Source organism: Dicentrarchus labrax, unplaced genomic scaffold (assembly GCF_905237075.1).
Source record: "Dicentrarchus labrax unplaced genomic scaffold, dlabrax2021, whole genome shotgun sequence".
NCBI lineage: Eukaryota > Metazoa > Chordata > Actinopteri > Moronidae > Dicentrarchus > Dicentrarchus labrax.
Genome location: NW_026136708.1, coordinates 25591616 through 25614115, shown reverse-complemented (window position 1 = coordinate 25614115; position 22500 = coordinate 25591616). Strand labels below are relative to the sequence as shown.

General features: G+C 41.7%; 1 protein-coding gene across 1 annotated transcript in view; it reads left to right on the top strand.

The window, feature by feature from the left end:
• Positions 1-22500, top strand: part of asap2b (ArfGAP with SH3 domain, ankyrin repeat and PH domain 2b) — a 25994-nt gene that overhangs the window by 2692 nt on the left and 802 nt on the right. Inside the window, exons 2-28 of the mRNA XM_051408184.1 lie at positions 5760-5832; positions 9222-9367; positions 9502-9576; positions 10501-10550; positions 10832-10961; positions 11046-11131; positions 11692-11767; positions 11882-11968; positions 12037-12140; positions 12228-12297; positions 14303-14390; positions 14483-14531; positions 14613-14779; positions 16314-16447; positions 16591-16685; positions 16768-16957; positions 17101-17186; positions 17962-18077; positions 18768-18835; positions 19242-19349; positions 19423-19657; positions 20238-20342; positions 20428-20695; positions 20883-20941; positions 21261-21325; positions 21586-21705; positions 21812-22500. The exon at positions 21812-22500 is cut by the window's right edge and continues 802 nt beyond it. Of these exons, the coding sequence (XP_051264144.1) occupies positions 5760-5832; positions 9222-9367; positions 9502-9576; positions 10501-10550; positions 10832-10961; positions 11046-11131; positions 11692-11767; positions 11882-11968; positions 12037-12140; positions 12228-12297; positions 14303-14390; positions 14483-14531; positions 14613-14779; positions 16314-16447; positions 16591-16685; positions 16768-16957; positions 17101-17186; positions 17962-18077; positions 18768-18835; positions 19242-19349; positions 19423-19657; positions 20238-20342; positions 20428-20695; positions 20883-20941; positions 21261-21325; positions 21586-21705; positions 21812-21886 (2925 nt within the window). The 3' untranslated portion in view covers positions 21887-22500. The remainder of the gene's footprint in view (positions 1-5759; positions 5833-9221; positions 9368-9501; positions 9577-10500; positions 10551-10831; positions 10962-11045; positions 11132-11691; positions 11768-11881; positions 11969-12036; positions 12141-12227; positions 12298-14302; positions 14391-14482; positions 14532-14612; positions 14780-16313; positions 16448-16590; positions 16686-16767; positions 16958-17100; positions 17187-17961; positions 18078-18767; positions 18836-19241; positions 19350-19422; positions 19658-20237; positions 20343-20427; positions 20696-20882; positions 20942-21260; positions 21326-21585; positions 21706-21811) is intronic.

Sequence of the window (22500 nt, the reverse complement as noted above, 5' to 3'; positions counted from 1 at the left end):
TAATATAATAATGTATATGTAATTAATATAATAATATATATGTATTTAATATAATAATATATATGTATTTAATCTAATAACATATATGTAATTAATATATATGTATTTAATATAATAATATATATGTAATTAATATAATAATATATATGTATTTAATCTAATAATATATATGTATTTAATCTAATAATATATATGTATTCAATCTAATAATATATATGTATTTAATATAATAATATATATGTAATTAATATATATGTATTTAATATGAACGTGTGTTGCTCTGTTCCCAGAATAAGAGGTAACATTAAAGTGTAGGGTTGGCTCGGGGCACATTGTGTAAACTGTGTCACTTACAGCCAACAGATGATGAGTTAGTGAGTGAAAAGAGGAACAGAGAGAGAAACACTTCCTCAGCCTCCTGCAGGTTTGGTAACAGTTCAGAGCTGCTTCTTTGTTTTGCAACACAGCGATGACCCAGCATGTTCACATAGGAGGAACCGGCAGTGGAGGGTCAAAGGTCGCCTGCTCACAGCCTTTAAAACCCATAGAAGAGAGTTCAAACACTCTCCTGAGTGTAGGAGCATTCTGTCAGTGTCACCATAATCTGTCCTTTAATTTCATCATAACAGTAACAATAGTTAGCCCTTCCACTCTTTAGCCAAACACCTGTTCATCTTATCAGGTGACGTCTATATGTAGAGTTGAAACCCCATCATCATCATCATCATCATCATCTCAGCAATACCACTTCAACATGATTAACAGTACTTCATTATGTTCAGCATAATTTGATATATATGGATTCAACATTCAGGCCCCTAACCAACCCGTATAGGACAACTCATACATTTATACATCAGAAGCAGACACTCAAGAGTCCTTTGTGACAATATTCAAGATTGTCAAGTAAAGTGTCCATTGAGTTTCAACAATAAGCAAAAAATAATCCATTTAGTTCTGATAGTCAACAAAAGATTCAACACAGATCCTTGTTTGAGAAAAAGGAGAAAAATAGGAAAAAAGTTCAGTTAAAGTCCTTTCACAATAGTCCTTTTCAGGAGCACAGGTCAGTCCGGTCTCATCAGGTCGTGTCTCGTAGAAGGCACAGCGTTGTGTTGGTGCCATTTTGTGTCCTGATCCTGACCCGACGTACTCGTCCTTTTTGTCGGGGAACATTTCCGTGATTCTTCCCATGAGCCAGGAGTTACGTGGTGAGCTTTCATTGATGATCAGCACTAAGTCTCCATGCTTTAGATTCTGTTTAACCTGCCTCTCGGGTTGCAATGGGAGGCTCTCGTGTCTGTTTGTTTAGAATCTATACTACTAATAATAATAATAACAATAATCTTTATTTATGGAGCACTTTTAAGACCAATATTATAAAGTGCTTCACAAAAAACAGAAGTTATAAAATCATCAGTTCAAAGAGAATTTCAATCAGGTTAAACAAAAAAGACACTTCAGAAGATTTATATTTACGTACAAAAGTCTGTTTTAATAAGAGACTCGAACACACGGAGTCTTAAAATAATCAGTAAAATCCTGAAATCAATGAAAACAATATAAATACTGGGAGTGATTGATTATATTATATTATATTTTGTAAGTGTTATAAAGGCAGAGATGGACGCGGTGTTGTGCTGCTTCCCAGCGTTGGTCACAGAGGTCACATCGTACAACAACCACACAAACACTGAAATTGAACCAAACTGTGTCTGAATGAGTTAAAGTGAGAGAATAAGACCACTAACTGTTGTCTGTGATTTCACTGAGTGTCTTCAATTGATTCATATCCTTAACGGAAGCTTTAGTTGTTATGGTTTTACTTTAGATTGATTTAAAGAGGATGATGCGTTCACTGGTCATTAACACACTGCGTACATTATCAATACGTCCTAAATAAAACTCATTATATGTTGTTGGGGTTTGAGGTTTGGAGGAAGCTCAGGTCTGCTGTGTCTTCCTCCTCCTGTTGCATGCTGGGACATCCCACCCAGCAGACCCGGGGCGATGACGGGGCCTCACCCGTCTGATCGAGTCCCAACAAGACCTGTCTCACCCCGTCTCCCCCCCCCCCCGTCTCTCCATGTTAAACCCTCTCGTCCTGTCTCGTCTTGTACCGACACTGTTTGTTCTCCAGGATGCAGAAATATTCAAATGTACCTGAATATAAAATATTATTACCACAGAAACAACTGCACCTCCTCTCACCTCCTCTCACCTCCTCTCACCTCCTCAAACCTCCTCTAACCTCCTCTCACCTCCTCTAACCTCCTCTCACCTCCTCAAACCTCCTCTCACCTCCTCAAACCTCCTCTCACCTCCTCAAACCTCCTCTGACCTCCTCTCACCTCCTCTAACCTCCTCAAACCTCCTCTCACCTCCTCAAACCTCCTCAAACCTCCTCAAACCTCCTCAAACCTCCTCTCACCTCCTCTCACCTCCTCAAACCTCCTCTCACCTCCTCAAACCTCCTCCTAACCTCCTCAAACCTCCTCAAACCTCCTCTAACCTCCTCTCACCTCCTCAAACCTCCTCTAACCTCCTCTCACCTCCTCTCACCTCCTCTCACCTCCTCAAACCTCCTCAAACCTCCTCTCACCTCCTCCTCTCACCTCCCTCTCACCTCCTCAAACCTCCTCTAACCTCCTCAAACCTCCTCAAACCTCCTCTCACCTCCTCTCACCTCCTCAAACCTCCTCTCACCTCCTCTCACCTCCTCTCACCTCCTGAAACCTCCTCTCACCTCCTGAAACCTCCTCAAATCTCTTCTCTCACCTCCTCAAACCTCCTCAAATCTCCTCAAACCTCCTCTCACCTCCTCTAACCTCCTCAAACCTCCTCTCACCTCCTCTCACCTCCTCAAACCTCCTCTGACTGAGTTTGGGGTCACACTGTTTATGTAGCATGAAATTTGATCTGGAATCTGCACGTGGTATTTTATTTTGAAAACTGACTGGGTAAAAGAGTTCAGGTTAGTTCTTACATCCAAAATAACGACACAAACAATTCTCAACCTGATTTGTTCCACAGTCTTTCATTTTTAAAGAGAACTAAACTAAACAAACAGAAGTCAGACTAACAGGAAGAAGAGTCCAGCAGAAATGAAGACGAGCAGCTTTGTAGTCGCAGTGTTTCGTTCTCTGCCGGACTTTCTGCGTGTTTCCACACTGACTCACCGAGCTGTGACTCAGCTCATCACACTGCTGACGGTGTGGAGGAGCGAGTCCATCCATAGAAACACAGCGCAGCCTCAGTGTGGACGGATCAGAGCTCAACAGTCAGCACAGTCCTTCCAAACATATTACTATACACAATATTATTATATATAGTTTTAAAGATTGATTCATAAACACTGAATATAATGTAAGTTTAAATAAATAAGTCTACAAACAGAAAGTAAAGTGCTGCATTGAGCGATAAGTTCCAACCTCCAGGAGTAAACTGACTGAGTGACATATTTTATAATATATTATTATTGTATTAATTCATCATCATTATATTTAAAACTGTACATTGAACCCAGGGTCAGACCCCTCTGTGTTGAAAGCTTACTGTATCGTACCACTGCAGCAGTCGACCGCAGTTCGACACAATACTGCGACTGCTGCAAGATAAACCTGAGGGTGAGGCTTTGTTATTGTTCTTGGATGCAGCTCAGACCAGGTCCAGGTCCAGGACCAGGTCCAGGACCAGGTTCAGGACCAGGTTCAGGACCAGGACCAGGTTCAGGACCAGGTTCAGGTCCAGGACCAGGTCACGCTGGAGTCTGATCTTTAGCACATTGAACAAACAGCCTGAGCAGACGGTGTGAGCGTGGCGCTCTGTAGACGCTGTTGGGTTTTGTGGTGTGTTTGTGCCGACGGCAGTGATTCACTGAGACTCAATGCATGCTGGGTAGATGTGATACACACGTGGGCAACGATAACCTCACGAGATCGAGGCGGTCGCAGGCTCTCCGCGGCCCAGTGCAAGATGGGAAACGCCCAACTGTAGCCGTATCTTGGAGCTGGTTGGCTCGTAGTTCTGACCACAACTTCCTTCCTATTTTCTGTGTGGTTTTAATCTTTAACTGCTGATTGTTGCTGTTTCCTGTCTCATGATGGAGGTTAACAAACAGATCCTGTGTGGTTGATATCAATAACGTTTATTTATGGATCCGAACGTGGTCCACAAACTACAAGTAGAGGATGTAACAGGACACGTTTCACTGACTTCCTGTTTATTCTTTCTGCTGGAAAACTGACCGCTGCTTTGTATCACCTCCTCCTCCCGCCGCCGCCGCTGCCGCCTGATTGGTGGTTATTGGTCGAATTAAACGTGTGTTATTGTTAATATTCTGCTATGAAAAGATAAAGTTAGAACATGAAAATGGCTCTGATTCAGCAGAATGAGCCAGAATTGTAACGCTGCCTTTCACTCATTCAGTCAATAATGTGTTTGTCTTGTTTAAACTTTATTTATATCACCAGACTGAACTGGCTGCAGGTTCTTCACGTTTCCGCGTCGTGCTCAGTTGATCCTACAAGGATGATTATAAAGGAAACTTAAAACAACACAACTCAGAGTTGGATCAGCTTTAATGGTTTCCCAGCTTCCCTTTAGGGGCCGGTTCCTGAAGGGTTCAGTGGGTAAAGTTTCTTATTTCTGAGTTAATGAACATTAAAGTTACCGTACAGTTATCGACCCACTTCACTGCTTTCATTGGTTCCATATCTGCAGACACACAGTGGCAGTGCAGACAGACTCTCTGGGTGAGGGGATATATCAGCTGATATTCGCACTGTGTTGTGACGTTGATCTGCTGTGAAACATCAGTTTTAAGTTGCTTAAACGTTATTTCCAACTTGGATTTTGGAGAAATAAACACCAGTTGTTTTGCACTGTGACCTGTACGATCTCCTGGTGACACATTTGGCCAAACCCCTCCATACCTCCGTTCACTGCTCAGTATCTCCCACATTAACAGTTTGTGTTCACCGTCTCCAGTCTGCCGCTCCCACTGGAACCAGTTGCAAAAGACACTGAAACTGCTGCACACCCTTATTCCATTAATCCTTTAATAACTCTAATAACTGTACATGGATGGTTCCTGATCACTGCGCCTGCTTTTAACCGTATGGACACATGTTCAGTCATTAGTTGTAGTTTCGAGGCTTGCTGTTGAGGACTGCAGTTATTGTCTCCATTAGTGAGCAGTGCGGTCTGTAAACCAGGAGCTCCAGTCCTGTAATCGAGGGGAGGAATTTACGGCCTGTCACAGTTCCTCTCTGCACCTCTCTGGTTCACAGGACTTGTTGTATTTATTGTGTAACTCTGGCATATACTAGCTGTATATACTCTAGCACTAGCTGTATCTGTGCTTCCCTCAGGTCGACAGTGTAAATAAGAACTGCTTCAACAAACCTTGTTCTTTCAACCCAGGAGAATAATGTTTGTAGGTCATCACTGCAGTCCTTCATTATAATGCGTCTGTCACATTTTACCATTATCAAACTATTTCAGCCACCTCCATTTGCATATTGCACTGTACCACACTGCGATAATCTTTTCCTTCATTGTGCAGCCGGGGTCGACTGAAGATCTGTTTGTATAGTGGTTAGTCTGATCGCTGCTGCATGTACATGGTTTTAATGTGATGATTAAGGTGTTCTGTTCGTACCTGCACAGGGAAATTAGCTAATAGTTAAACATAAATCATCTCTCATTTTGAGATGAATGTTTTTTTGTGCGTGGTTTAATGTCTCCGTCCTCCTCAGGTTCTGGACGTGGACAGATCGGTTCTGTACAAGATCAAGAAGTCGGTGAAAGCCATCAACACGTCTGGTCTGGGTGAGTGACACAGTCTCACCTCAGTCTGTCCAAAAATACCAACGCTTCTCACCACAAGCGCCTCGCTCTTCCTGTCACTTCCTGTCTGCTGCTGCCTCAGTCTGCTCGCCACCACGCCACCACGCCATTTATTAACTCTCTGTTACAGAGCCTTTCTTCTTCACTAACAGCAGTGAACTCTGCCTGTTGTCTGTTTGTAGATTCACCAACAAGATAAAGCATCTCCCACAGCATGATGGGAGTTGTAGTCCTAAAACTCAGAACATGTTTATTCCAAATAGAAAGAATAACACAAAAATCATGTTTTTTGTGAGTGTAATCTCTGCAGCATCTCTTACAGCAAAGGGATCATGGGAGTTGTTGTCTTCACCACCATTGGCGTCATTGCAGTCAGCTTCTCCCGGTTAGGATTCCTTCAGTGTTCATGGTTCAGGAGGTTTCTACCGGGAGCCCAATGATCCACAGAGGTCTCCTCCTCTCCAACACAAACAGACCCGCTGATTAAAACCACTAAACACACTGAATAAAGCAGTTCCACCTTAAACACACTGAATTATGCAGTTCCACCTTAAACACCCTGAATAAAGCAGTTCCACCTTAAACACACTGAATAAAGCAGTTCCACCTTAAAACTGCTTCTCCCACGCTGTTGGACAGACAAAGGACGTCCCGGAGGGGCTGCGAGCCGAGCTACTGCTAACGTTAGCTCAGCTTGTTTCTCTGATAACTTAAGATCCAGACGTCAGATGACTAAAATCCTTCATCCGGTTCAAATCTAGAGTTAAAAAGCACCAAGATCTAAACAGTGGATGGTAAACAGTCAATGTATGACAGCTTCCGGCAGCGTTACCTGAATAAAATGACAGATTTCTCTGAGTTTGAACTTTGTTGGAAACATTTGGGATAAAGTAAGAACTCAACTACATAGAGAACATAGAGCCAGAGGTTATACACTGTTTAATGAGGATAGGTTACAGATTACAGCTTTTTAATGTCCCATCAGCATATTTCTAATGTTAACAGTTGGAATAGTTTGATGAATGTAAGGGATGAAGGGATGAAGTGTCTGGTGGAGTTGATGAAGAGGGCGGTGAGGGCTGAAGATGATCTGCTGGGAACGGTGGTGAAACCAGCTGGTGGTGCGTTCAGGGTCTGTGTTCAGGCAGGTAGAGTCTAACCTCCAAAACATTCCTGCCATACCGCTGTCCTGTCCCAGCATGCCGAGGGAGAGCGAGAGACGCCCGAACTCGATGTCTTCAGTGTCAGAGAGAGAAAGAGACTGAAACATACGAACTGTTCTCGTGTTTCACTTCAAACCGATCTACGATTACAGCGATTAAATAACGAAACAAAGCGGATCGATGGCGTCAGCGGGTAATAACAGATTAATGTGAGCACAAACACACAATAAATATATTTAAAACTGTTAGAAGATTAATTAATAAATTAATCACCAACTATTTTAATAATCGATTAATCGTTTTAATTAGTTCTCTGATGTGTTTCTGGTTTCTTTGGTTCTCTGTGACACTGAACTGATCTCTGGTAGACAGCGAGGCCTTTGAGGACGCTGCCTTTGGTTTGGCGAAACACTGATCAACAATAACTAATGGATTAAGTGAGAAAGCGATCGACAGATTAATTGATAATAATAATTCTAGAGTTTGCTAATATGAGCACAGAGTGGCTCCGGCTGCAGAGACGAGCTGGTGAACGTAGTACTTTACATTCATCAGGTGACACAAACATTAATCCCGATGAACGGTAACGTCGCTGTTGGATGTGGAAATAAGGAACATATTCAACTTTTAATCAATAGTTGTAGATATCAAACATTTCTTTATGACTAGTTAGAATTGCAACATGTTAATAATGTAAGTTTAACTCTACAATTCATTTCTCTTTGCTCACAAGTGGGAACGTCAATTGTTGATTGAATTGTTTATTAGTTTAGGATTTCCACTGTAGATTTCAACAATCTTAAATTATCATTATATATATTTTTAATTACTTTTAGTCAAAATTAGATTTTAGGAATCAATAAAAGTCTAAATGTCACTGTAGATTCACTGAGGAGATCAAAATCATCTTTTGTTACATATAAGATATTTTCGGTTCCTGCACTGATCAACAGCAACTATAAACATTACTTTTATCTTTTAAAGTTCATTGGTTCATAATCTATATCTATAGCTCTATATGTATACACACATACAGACAGAGATGTGGTTGCAGTTTTATAATGTGTCTATAATAAAGATCAGAGAGCTGATGGAGGATATTATAAACTCTGCAGCTCTCTGACGAAGAACACATTTAATACTCGTTGTGGCCAAAAGTGCGCAGATGGTTTGGTGTGCGGCGGTCGAGAGCGAAGAGGAACAAAGAGAAACGATCCTGTTTCAGGTTGAGAAAAGAAAAAGTGAAAGTGAGGCTCTGACCTGAAGCAGCTGATCAACAGTGGTTGGTGTCTTTGTCCTGCTCAATAAAACATTTCATTTCCTCAATGAACTCTTCTGAAAGTGAATATTAATGAGATATCTGCTTTATATTAGCTTTATTCTTTTATTTACTTATATTTACAACCATATTTGCTGTTGTTTAACTAACAGTGTACTTATACTTTTCTGATTTCTGATTATTTGTTAGGTTTTAATATCTTTTGTGTTTGATAATAAACAAATAATGGATCAATAACAGCTTTATTAATTAATTATTGAACATAAATAAACTCTTGAAAACACTATAAGTAGTCGACACTGTACAGACTCCATATGAATGAAAACCGGAGCAGATCAGAGATTTCATGTCATACATTGACTGTTGATCCAGTCTGAAGCCACATTGTTACCATCCACTGTTTAGATCTTGGTGCTTTTTAACTCTAGATTTGAACCAGATGAAGGATTTTAGTCATCGGACGTCTGGATCTTAAGTTATCAGAGAAACAAGCTGAGCTAACGTTAGCAGCAGCTCGGCTCGCAGCCCCTCCGGGACGTCCTTTGTCTGTCCAACAGCGTGGGAGAAGCAGTGATTGTTAAGGTGGAACTGCTTTATTCAGTGTGTTTAGTGGTTTTAATCAGCGGGTCTGTTTGTGTTGGAGAGGAGGAGACCTCTGTGGATCATTGGGCTCCCGGGAGAAACGTCCTGAACCATGAACACTGAAGGAATCCTAACCGGGAGAAGCTGACTGCAATGACGCCAATGGTGGTGAAGACAACAACTCCCATGATCCCACGCTGCTTTTCTTATTGTCTTAATGTGAGAATGTCAGAAATTACAGACTGTAGGTTTAAGTTGAGAAAGAGAGGAAATAATAATAACAATAATGTTGAACATTTACTAACAATACTGTGTTTTCTGTGTTTCTGTGTTTCTGTGTGTTTCAGCTCACGTTGACAATGAGGAGCAGTACATTCTGTCCATGGAGAAATTCGGAGACAACTGCGTCTGCCGGGAGGACGCCGAGGTTGGCTCGGCCTTCCTCAAGTTTGCCGTTTTCACCAAAGAGCTGTCGGCGCTCTTCAAGAACCTGGTGAGGGTCCGAGTTCACAACCCGATTGAAGCGTTGAAACTGAATCTGTAAAGTGTTCTGAGTGGATGCTTCCTCTCTATATGGACACACCGGAGCTGTGGAGGTTTCTGCTCATGTTTACTTCCCGTTTACAGTTGCAGAACATGAACAACATCATCACCTTCCCTCTGGACAGTCTGCTGAAGGGAGACCTGAAAGGAGTGAAAGGGGTTTGTGTTCAGTTTCCTTCTACCAACAACAGTTAAAGAGTCCTGATAAAAGCACCTTACTGAGATTATTTGAACAGATATTGAAATATGATTAATTAATGTTATAAAGAGTTCGGTCTAGACCTGCTCTATTTGAAAAGTGTCCTGAGATAACTTCTGTTATGAATTGGTGCTATACAGATAAATTGAATTGAATTGAATTGAATTGAATTGAATTGAATTGAATTGAATTGAATTAACAACAAATATTTGAAAACTAATTAGACTTTAACTCATTTGATTGAAACCACTGACGGATCAGTGACCTCAGAAACTTTATGAGTCACAAATAACATGTTCCAGTTGTTTTCATCACCTCTCAGTGATTCCGCTGTGTTTCGCACTTTGCAGCGGTTTTGTTTTCATGTTTTCATGTGTTGTTAAAGTGGGCGGAGACATTTTGTCCATTTGGCTGCAGTGTGTTGAGCTCTCAGGGCCACCGTACTGAACTCCACAGTGACGTCTTCAGGTGTCTGAACCCAAAAGATTCAGTTCACAGAACACAAAGAAAATCCTCACAGCAGCTGAAACAAGACTTTACTTAATGCTCTGACCAGTTGATTGTAATGATTCAATCGTGGTGATTCAGTATCTGAAAGAAGTCAGAAGTCAGTGTTTTTACTACTACATTAGTTATATATATATATAAACTAAGAGCTTCAGAGTTAATAATAAATATAAAGAGTAAAACAGGAGGAGCCACTCAGTAACGTTTGGATTAAAGTTCACGTCTTTGTTTCTATCAGTGAAAACAAAAAACTCACAAACGTTATCGTCTGGAAATATTTCCACAGTGACTCACAGGTCAAAGTCCTCTCTCTCTGTGTCTGCGATGTGATTGGTTCAGAGTTCAGTCTAATCATGTGACGTCTCTTCCTGTTTCAGGATCTGAAGAAGCCGTTCGACAAATCCTGGAAGGATTACGAGACCAAGCTGTAAGAACAGAAACACATCATCAGTTTAATGTGAAACAATAACACATATTCTCTTCATAAAGGACTTTAATTACACTTATCTTCACCTTTAATGATACATTCTAATAGAATATAAATAGTTTTTAATATAAATTATAATAGATACAAACACAATTTTTCCCTCTGAGGCTCAGTGGACTGTCTGACTGGTTATACAGGAAGAATCAGTGACTTTATAAAAAGGTAAAGATGCAACGATCAGGTTTTCACGGAGCTCTCGTCTCGACCTTTGACCTCCGCAGAGCAAAGCTTGAGAAGGAGAAGAGGGAGCACGCCAAGCAGCACGGGATGATTCGCACCGAGTTCAGCGGAGGAGAGATCGCGGAGGAGATGGAGAAGGAGCGACGACTCTTCCAGCTGCAGATGTGCGAGGTGAGGCCTCCGCAAATGTTCCCTCCGTCAGTTTAAATAGAAAAATAAAAGGTTTGGAGGTTTGATTTGTTTTCTCTGTTTCAGTATCTGCTCAAAGTGAACGAGATCAAAGTGAAGAAAGGCGTCGACTTCCTCCAGAACCTCATCAAGTATTTCCACGCTCAGTGCAAGTACGTCGTTTAAAGTCCATCAACACGCTTACAATCATTCATCGTTCAGTATCTGAAACATCCAGAAGAAATCCACCTTCAGTTATTTAATATCAATGAAATATATAATAATTATTGAGTTAAAAATAATGTTGGTGTTTTAATGAAATATGAGAAATGTATGGAAGTTTAATGCTGCCACACCAGAAAAATAAAATCAGTATCAGGTTATATATGATTATAACACATTTTATGTTCTAACATAATCATTTATATTGTTATAAAACGTGATCAAATTTTAAATTATCACAATATTTTAACATGTTAACAATGTAAATTGTCACATTATTACATTAAATGTTTAATGTTATAACAAGAAGAGTTTCTTCTTATAATGTGAAAACTTTTAATGTGATATTGTTTGTTTTTCTTTTTCTGGTGTTGCGGCAAAATGGAAATATTTAATCATATAATTCATTCATTACGTAGTTTTAAGGTTTAACTTCCTTCAGCAGCAACAACGAGGTAAATACTGTAAATTAGATTTGTTATTTTATATAAATTTCCACATTTTCTGTCAGTTTTTTCCAGGACGGACTGAAAGCTGTGGAGAGTTTGAAACCCTCGATAGAGAAACTGGCTACAGATATAACGGCGGTGAGACAGAAAATATTAAAACTAAATATCAGAATAATGCAGCATAAAGACGTCTGCCTCTCAGATATAATAACATCAAAATAATCCGTCTGTTTCTTCTTCTGTGGTGTCCAGATAAAGCAGACTCAGGATGGCGAGAGGAAACAGCTGACTCAGCTCCGGGACGTCCTGAAAGCGTCGCTGCAGTCGGAGCAGAAAGAGGTTTGTTCTGTTGTTACAACATCTTTCTGTCTTTAAGAAGAATGAATAATAACTAGTGTCTCCTTCAGGACGCTCAGGCCAAACAGAACGCAGGTTACAGCCTCCACCAGCTGCAGGGCAACAAGGCCCACGGCACCGAGCGCTCCGGAGTCCTCTACAAGAAGAGTGAGGGGTGAGTGAACTCAGTCTCCCAGAATGCAACAGGAGAATGACTTTCTGTGGTGTCAGGCTACGTGCTAACCGTTGGCGTTGTCCTCAGGCTGAGGAAGGTGTGGCAGAAGAGGAAGTGCTCGGTGAAGAACGGTTTCCTGACCATCTGCCACGGCACGGTAAGATCCTCTTCTCCTATTGGTCTACCTGCATGAGAAGCTCCGCCCTCCTGCCTGCATGCCCATCAGCCAATAAAAAGTCTCCTTCTGGGTTTTATTTATTTTATTTACCTGAATTTGTGGAAAACACAAGTTCGATTTTTTTATTTAGTTTCTTATTTTTTTTCCTTCTTTTTGTTTTCTTTTATTTTGAAGTTTTTACATGAAGAGTCAAACGACCAATCAGGACAGAGCAAGAAGCAGAGGAAGAGAAAGAGGAGGAGAAGAAAGAGCATAAGGAAAAGGATGACAGAGAGAAGGGTGGGAAGTTGTGGGGGGGTCTCTGCTCTCAACCTCTCGTCTCTGCTTCAGCTTTCAGCTCCGAAATGGACGAGTTTCAGTGTCTCTTGCTTGCAGCTTTTATTGTGAAGTTTTTACACAAAGAAAGAAATAACTTCCTGTAGAACATTTGCCGAATTTACAAAGAGGCCCAACTAATTATAATCTGTCGTTTCACAAAGTCTCTAAAGTCTCTAAAGTTTCTCCTCACACACAAACTCACAAAGTTGCACAATTTTTAAAGGAAGTCTGGCGACTTTCACCACGAGCAACAAAGAAATATCCTGCATTGGTTCATGTTTAATGTGTTTTTACACTTTTAATCAATAAAAACAATAAAATGTAGATGAAACTTTACGTTCAAACAGCTGCTAAATATTGGCAGGTAAGAATATACACGTTAGACACGGTGCAGCTGACAGACACAGCGTATTTAACAAGGAAAGAAACAACTTAATGGATTTAATTTAATGCCGAACTAACAAGAAGGCACAAATTATTAAGAAATGTATAATCAATAGTTAATAATAGTTTATTAAGTCTCTCCTCACTCAACAACTCTTAGAATTGGGCGTTTTTGTGAGGGAGTCTGGGGATATTGCGGTTACTAGTTGTGAAATGAGTTGAAACTGACAGTGTGTTAACAAACACTTCCTCCTGCAGCAGGTAAAGAGTCCAAACACATCATTTACATCAGTGAACCAAATGGAAATCAGACAGTGTTTCTGTGTACTTACAGACCGGCAGGTGAGTGGGCGGAGGACACAATCACATGCTCACCTGTAGAATAATGAGGCCATATTGTGGGCGAGACCACCTCTGAATGTGGTTAATACCAACAGAGTCTCTGTCCGAACCACTGCTGGGTTCATGGTCCTCAGAGGAGGAGGAGACGGGGATCAATACAGTTGTTATTATTCATCCTGAATGTGAAGGTCTGAACCATTAGGTCATTGGGCCTCATTGTCTCGTTACCATGGAAACAGATCCAGAGTCACCGGTCTCTAACCAGACAGAAACACAAATAAATAAAATACAAAAATAACCATCCTCATTAACAAAATGTATTTATTCGTAATGTATCTAATTATGTATATATGGATTTATTTATTGTATGATAAACTTTAATAATATACATAGTTGATAAAAACTAAAGCCAATTGTTATTTTTAAAGTTTAATAATAATTAAATAATAATAGTATATTATATAATATTAATAATACATATATTATTTAATATCAATTATAAATATATTATATAATAATCATAATAAATATGTTATATAATATTAATAATACATATATTATATAATATTAATAATACATATATTATTTAATATCCATAATAAATATATTATTTAATAATCAATTATAAATATGTTATATAATATTAATAATAAATATATTATATAATATTAATTATAAATATATTATATAATATTCATTATAAATATAGTATTATAATAATCATAATAAATATGTTATATAATATTCATAATAAATATATTATATCATATTATTAAAAATTATACATATATATTATAATATTCATAATAAATATATATTATAGACCCGATCAGTTTACCAGCTGTTGTTGTTGTTATTGATAAAGGTTGGGAACCAGCGGTTTCTGTGTATTGTTAGTGTTTCTGTGTCTCACTCTGTTTCCCTGCTTCTTGTCTCTCAGGCTAACAGACCTCCAGCCAAACTCAACCTGCTCACCTGTCAGGTGAAGAGGAATCCAGATGAGAAGAAGAGCTTCGATCTGTTCTCACGTAAGCTTCAGTTCGTCCGTCCGATAAACATTCACTGTTTGTGTCGTCCTCCTGTGTAAACCCACTTCCTGTTTCCTGTCTGCGTCCCTCAGACGACCGAACGTATCACTTCCAGACGGAGGATGAAGCCGAGTGTCAGATGTGAGTATTTACAGTTCGACCCCGCGGTTCGTCGGCCTGACCTTTGACCTCCGCTGTAACCTGTGACTGTGTTTATTCCAGCTGGGTGTCGGTGCTGCAGAACAGTAAAGAGGAGGCGCTGAACAAAGCGTTCAAAGGCGACCAGAACGAAGGCGAGAACAACATCGTACAGGAGCTCACCAAAGCCATCGTAGGAGAGGTGAAGAGGATGAGCGGCAACGACGGCTGCTGCGACTGCGGAGCGCCGGGTCAGTGCCACTGCAATCTACTACTTAATTATTATTCATACTGTTAATAATACTGTTAATACATCTATTAATATTATTCATACTATTAATAATACTGTTAATAATATATTAATACTATTAATACAATTAATAACACTGATAATACTATTATTAGTGCCACTGCAATCTACTACTTAATTATTATTCATACTATTAATAATACTGTTAATACATTATATAATATTATCATACTATTAATAATACGTTAAAAAAAAATAAAATATTTTTAAAAAAATAAAAAAACTAATAATACTATTATCAGTGCCACTGCAATCTACTACTTAATTATTATTCATACTGTTAATAATACTGTTAATAATATATTAATACTATTAATACAATTAATAACACTGATAATACTATTATTAGTGCCACTGCAATCTACTACTTCATTATTATTCATACTATTTATAACACTGTTAATACATCTATTAATATTATTCATACTATTAATAATACCGTTAATACTGCTGATAACACTGATAACACTATTATTAGTGCCAGTGCTACTGTACTTCTATTAATACTACTATTAATACTACTATTAATACTATTAATAATACTGTTAATACTACTATTAATACTATTAATAATACTGTTAATAATATATTCTTAATGCAGCTGCCACTACTACAATTACTGACTGCAACTCCTATTATATGCAGTCCTGCTATTACTGTTATTAACTAGTAACTACACCTCCGGCTCTACTAATAATACTAATAATACTATTAATACTAATAATACTACCACAGTACTGTTAATGCTGCTCATACTGTTTCTAACTGTTGCTGCTATAAGTTCACACACTGTCCTTTATTATTTATAACAGGGGGAATATTAAACATTAACTACTACAAGCTTTTTGTAAACGTGAACAATTAAATGAAATGTGATTATCTGCACTTAAAGCCTGTTACCTGATACTATTGTTAACATTCCTCAGCTGTCGGTCGTACCGGTCAGACGACTGTAGAGTTTCACTGAAACGCTGCTGAGTTAAAGTCTGTCAGCAGATTGTTCAGGTTGTTTTTACTGAGAAATTAAATCTCAGGAGACCAGTAATGAGTCATAGTTACTCTCTATATATAGTAACTGACTCAAACAAACAGCGCCACCAGTGGCCGCTCAGTGAACTGCAGGCAGCGTCCTGTTGCGTCGTCCTGGGCGTCGGCCAACAGTGACACCCACCAGACTGAATGCTGGGAAATAAACTACAATAATATTTAGAATAACGTTACTATCTGTAATGTTCCTATATTTCATTGGGACCATTAGCTCCATGCTACTAACTAGCTCTCCGTTTACAACCAATGCCAGACCCACGTCACAAAGACACGGTCGCCATACTGACGCATCCACGTAGATAATAAGATAATCATAATAAGATAATGATAGCAAGCTAAGGTTAGCCTGCCAACTGACAAAGCACTCGACTGTTTCACCACCAAAACACCCTAAAGAGCTAAAAACCACCATCGTCTCCTCCCGTCAGCTCCCACCTGGCTGTCCACCAACCTCGGGGTGCTGATCTGTATCGAGTGCTCGGGGATCCACAGGGAGATGGGGGTCCACTACTCCAGGATCCAGAGTCTGGACCTGGACGTCCTGGGAACCTCCGAGCTGCTCGTGAGTGTCGATGCAGAAAGTGATTCAGATTGTTTTCCAACTGAAAAGACGAAGAAGACGATATTTACCACTCATATGCTGATATATTAATCCTTCGTGCTGTTGGTACGTCATTCACTGTAACCTGACCTGTTGTGTTTCAGTTGGCGAAGAACGTGGGAAATGCCAACTTCAACGACATCATGGAGGCAGATCTGTCGGCGCAGGGCGTCACCAAACCTGATCCGACCAGCGGCATGTGAGTGACGGCGGCGCCGATGTGACGGGTTGACACCGAAGGTGAACCGTAAACTAACTGCGTCTCTCTGTGCTGCTTCCAGGCAGATGAGGAAGGACTACATCACAGCGAAGTACACAGAGAAGCGTTTCGCTCAGCGGCATTGTGCCGACGCCGCGGCCAGACTGCGAGATCTCTACGAGGCCGTCAGGAACAAAGACATCCTGTCTCTGATCCAGGTCTACGCCGAGGGGGTGGACCTGATGGACGCCAGCCTGCAGCCCAACGAACACGTACGTCACTGATTCCTTCATGTGGAGTTAAAGTACACAGATTCCCCTCACACCATCTCAGAGTGTGTGTGTGTGTGTGTGCGTGTGTGTGTGTGTGTGTGTGTGTGTGTGTGTGTGTGTGTGTGTGTGTGTGTGTGTTTCAGGAACCCGGAGAGACGGTGCTCCACCTGGCGGTCCGTATGGGCGACAGGGACTCGCTCCACATCGTCGACTTCCTCGCCCAAAACAGGTGACACGGGAACGCACGCCATCGCTGCAGCTAATGAGGGCTTTATCCAGTTATCTGTTACAACTTCAGAAAAAACCAACAGGGAAACACGAGGATAAAACAACCAGGGACAGAACAGAGATGAAGTGACAATATAACATAATAAGACACAGGAAGTGAATTTGAACAGGAATACAAAATAAAACCTAAAACCCACGACACCGTCGACCGTTTTCTTGATTGATTTTGCCGTTTTAATGCTGCTTAGAGCTTCACAGTTGATCAAAATATTATCGACATGGTAACACGGCCCCAAAAAGTCTTGAAGGTGTTTGACAAACATTATAATGAAGCTCTGTGCTGCTGCTCAGACCTACACCCCCAGAAAGTTCTCATCATCATTATTTTAATAGTTATAATGAAAATTAAAGTTGTGACACAAACATAATAATTCTCACTCTGTGGAAATAATCACTATAAGATGTTTTTACCACATCGTGCAGCTCTAATGCTCTTCTGTCCTCCGCTGTACATCTGCACGGTAATTAATGTCTGAATCTTTCAGTATTGTTCACTAGCGGATCTCGACCTCTCCAATATGGCGGCCACACAGACGCACGTCAAACGCCATCTGCAGTCGACTGAGCTCAGTTATTGTTATTGAGTAGAGACAGTTTGTCAGTGATTGTCCTCACATGTATATTAACATCAGTGTGTGTGTGTGTGTGTGTGTGTGTGTGTGTGTGTGTGTGTGTGTGTGTGTGTGTGTGTGTGTGTGTGTGTGTGTGTGTTTCAGTGGTAACCTGGACAAGCAGACGACCAAAGGAAGCACAGCGCTGCACTACTGCTGCCTGACGGACAACAGCGAGTGTCTGAAACTGCTGCTGAGAGGAAGAGCTTCAGTCTCCATCAGTAAGAACACAAACAGGAAGGAAACAGGAAGGAAACAGGAGGGAAACAGGATGGAAACAGGAAGGAAACAGGAGGGAAACAGGATGTAAACAGGATGTAAACAGGAAGGAAACAGGAGGGAAACAGGAAGGAAACAGGAAGGAAACAGGAAGGAAACAAGAAGGAAACAGGAAGGAAACAGGATGTAAACAGGAAGGAAACAGGATGGAAACAGGAAGGAAACAGGAAGGAAACAGGAGGGAAACAGGAAGGAAACAGGATGGAAACAGGAAGGAAACAGGAAGGAAACAGGAAGGAAACAGGAAGGAAACAGGATGGAAACAGAGGAAACGGAAAAACAGGAAGGAAACAGGAGGGAAACAGGAAGGAAACAGGAAGGAAACAGGAAGGAAACAGGAGGGAAACAGGAAGGAAACAGGAAGGAAACAGGAGGGAAACAGGAAGGAAACAGGAACACCTCACATTGTAGAAGTCTTATATTAGACCATATAAATAGTTACAGGGTTGAACGAGGACTTAAACTAGTGTCCGGTCCTTTTACTAGATAGAAGATAAAGCTGTAAGAATAGTGAACTTTAGTTTCCTGGTGTAATCGGAGCGTTAAAGCGTCTAACGATCGACAGCGTGAACACAAACCGTCTCGTTTCTGAACGTCTCTTTTCACTGAAATACTTTAATTTGTCTCCACAGCAAACGAAGCCGGAGAGACGCCGCTGGACATCGCTAAACGTCTCCGACACACAGAGTGTGAAGAACTGGTGAGACTCAGAGAAATGTTATATTTCTTATATTTCTTATATTTGTTATCATATCTTTGGTTTCTTTAATCTTTTCTAACAGTTAATACGTTTATATGTGCAGTTAAATGTACCTGAACTGAGCTGAATTAACTACAGTAAACAAATATAAAGTGAGTTTACAGACAGTAAAATAAGGCTAAGCTAAATCAGACTAAAATAAACTAGTTAAACTGAACTGGACCTGAATAAATTACACAAACACATACAATACAATAAATACAATAAAACCAAACAATAGTTGAATTAAAGAAAGCTAAGCTACGAGAAATAAAAGCTAAACTAAAGTTAATAATAATAATAATGTAAACAAATACAAACAACTAAACTTTAATGTTTTATTAACCGTCGTTATCGTCGGTTTCAGTTGACTCAGGCTCAGACGGGAAAGTTTAACGTCCACGTTCACGTCGAGTACGAGTGGCGTCTCCAGAACGAGGACCTGGACGAGAGCGAGGACGAGATGGAGGACAAGGTCAGCTGGTTTAATGGTTAAACATTGTAAACACACGTAGTGGTTCGGAGGAGTAACGGCGTGTTTCCTGCAGCCAATCCCCAACCGGCGGGAGGAGCGTCCGGTCAGCTGCTTCGTGCCGGGCAGCGGCCCCATGCAGCCCAACCTCACGGCGCTGGCCCGGGACGCCGCCTTCCTGGCGCGGGACAAACAACGGCCTCAGGTCCCGAGTATGATGCTCAGCAACGAGACCTACGGCACCATGATGGACCTCAACCTGCCGCCACCGGGACCGACGCCGCCACTGCCGCCCAGAGTGCCCAACAGAGGTCAGTGAGTGTATTTTTCTTAAAAGTTAATTAAAAAAAAAATGGGGTGGGGGGTTTGTTTTCAACTCTTCCTCACAGGTTAGTTAATGACAGACAGTCAGTGAGTGTGTCTGTGTCCAACTCTTCCTCACAGGTTAGTTAATGACAGACAGTCAGTGAGTGTGTCTGTGTCCAACTCTTCCTCACAGGTTAGTTAATGATAGTTACTGAGTCAATGTGAGGATTGTGTCTGTGTCCAGACTGTTCCTCACAGGTTAGTTAATACAGAGTCTCACTGATGGTGTGAAATAAAGGTTATTACTCTCCTCACATTAGTTAATATACTGAGTCAGTTTGCAGATTTGTAATGAAAAAGAGTTTGTCTGATGGTGGACATAAAGGTGTGACTCCTAAAACAGCTGTTTTTGAATGGATTTGATGTGACCGTGTAGCATAGGGATTCGAACCTTAATAAACTGAGCTGACCTACCTTCTAATACTAATCTACGTACAGGAGAAGAAGTAGACCGAGGCTCGCTCCGCTCTCATTGGAGCAGATAGTGAAAGGGGGCGGGGCTTATGATGTTTTGTCTCCCTGCAGGTCCAGCTCACAGTAAACCTGCTGCCATAGAAACTGTAGGAAGACAGCGGTCCTCCTCCGACCCCCCCAACCCTCAGGCCCCCGAGAGGAACTCCTCCATGTATGGTGAGTGTCACTTCCTGTCCGCTTCATGCTGCCTATTACAAAATAAAAGCTTTCAGAAAGGTGGTAAATGTTCTTCCTCTCCCAGTGCTCCCAGCAGCTCCTCCTCCTCCAGTCAGTAAGAGGTCCAGCATGATGGAGACCAAGACCCTGTCAGCCAAGAATACCCCCCTCCCTCCTCTCCCTCCCCCACCAACAACAGGACTCCCCCCAGTCATACCGGTGCCTCCGGTCCCAGCGGGCCCCGCCATCCCACCTCCGCCCCACTTCAAAGCTCCGCCACTGCCCCCACCGGTCCCCAGTCACAGCCGACCGCCGGGACCACCAGGACCCAAGTCCCCCAAATCACCCACCGGGTATGTACTGGTCTGTAGTGGTCTGTAGTGGACTGTAGTGGTCTGTAGTGGTCTGTAGTGGACTGTACTGGTCTGTACTGGTCTGTAGTGGTCTGTAGTAGTCTGTAGTGGACTGTACTGGACTGTAGTGGTCTGTAGTAGTGAATCCAATCATTGTGTTTTATTGAAGACTTTATTCTGATTTCAGATCAAAGAAATCTCCTCCACAGAGACCTCCTGTTAGGACTCCATCTGTGAACAAAGCAGGTACTCACACACCCTTGTTAACAACCCCTGACCCTGACCCTGACCCTGATCCTGACCCTGACCCTGACCCTGACCCTGACCCTGATCCTGATCCTGACCCTGACCCTGATCCTGACCCTGACCCTGATCCTGACCCTGACCCTGACCCTGATCCTGATCCTGACCCTGACCCTGACCCTGATCCTGACCCTGACCCTGACCCTGATCCTGACCCTGATCCTGACCCTGACCCTGATCCTGATCCTGACCCTGATGAAGCTGCAGTCGTGTTTCTGTTCATTAACCCTGATCATAATGACGTCATGTGTTTCCTCTGTAGGATCGCAGTCCAGATCCCCACAGAGTCCTTCTCCTCCAACACCCAAACCCAGAAGCACCTACGCTGTAAGTCCTTAAACACAGAGGTCAGAGGTCAACACTGATTTAAAGGGACAGCTCACCAAAAAACACCTGAATGACCTCCAGTTTGTTACTGTGTGTGTGTCTGTGTGTGTGTGTGTGTGTGTGTGTGTGTGTGTGTGTGTCTGTCTGTCTGTCTGTCTGTCTGTCTGTGTGTGTCTGTGTGTCTGTGTGTCTGTCTGTCTGTCTGTGTGTGTGTGTGTGTGTGTGTGTGTGTGTGTGTGTGTGTGTGTGTGTGTGTGCAGAAGCAGAAGCCTAAGAGGGTGAAGGCCATCTACAACTGTTTTGCTGATAATCCAGACGAGCTGACGTTCACCGAGGGGGAGGTGATCGTGGTGGAGGGTGAGGAGGACAGCGACTGGTGGGTGAGTGACAAACAGGAAGTACATCACCGCTTCCCTCCGACTGAAGGTTTCAGTTTGACCTCCTTTACTCGAGTTCGTCCTCAGCTTCCCTCTCTGTGTGTCTCAGGTCGGTCACGTTGAAGGAGAGCCGAGCAGGCGAGGAGCGTTTCCCGTCACCTTCGTTCACTTCATCACAGAGTGACGGCCGGCGGGTGGGTGTGGGCGGAGATTACTCACACCTTCGCTCCCGCTCGCTTCCCGTCCTCCACCGACACGGCTCGGCCCGGGTGGAGACAAAGGACAAAGACTCAAAGTGAAGCTGGAGCCCGACCTGGGACCAGAATCTGACTGGAACACAAAACCACCTGAAAGCTTCATTTAGTCTTCAGATGTTATAAATGTAGAACAACAACACACCTGAAACTCTCCCACCTGTTCACCTGTTCACCTGTTCACCTGTTCACACCTGGTGTTAACGTCTTCTCGGCTGGTCTGATCACAAGTGGACATTTTAACTTCACACATGGCATTTAAATGAGTCTCAAGCATTGACAGTTTATATAACGGACAGAGCTTCTGTCTGTGAAGTGTCTTAAACCTGCATTCTATATAAAGGCCAGCAGGGGGCGCTCCACTGGTTGCAATAACACACTGATACCATTCAGTCTTATGGAGAAATGAGTCGACTTCTCAGTTGATTTATTCCCTCAGTAAACAGTTTCCTGATGAGTTTCTGGTCTCAGTCTCTAGTTTCAGTCTTCTTCCATACAGCATGATGTTCATTTAGTAACTGATGGTCCCATTTAGAGTAAAACA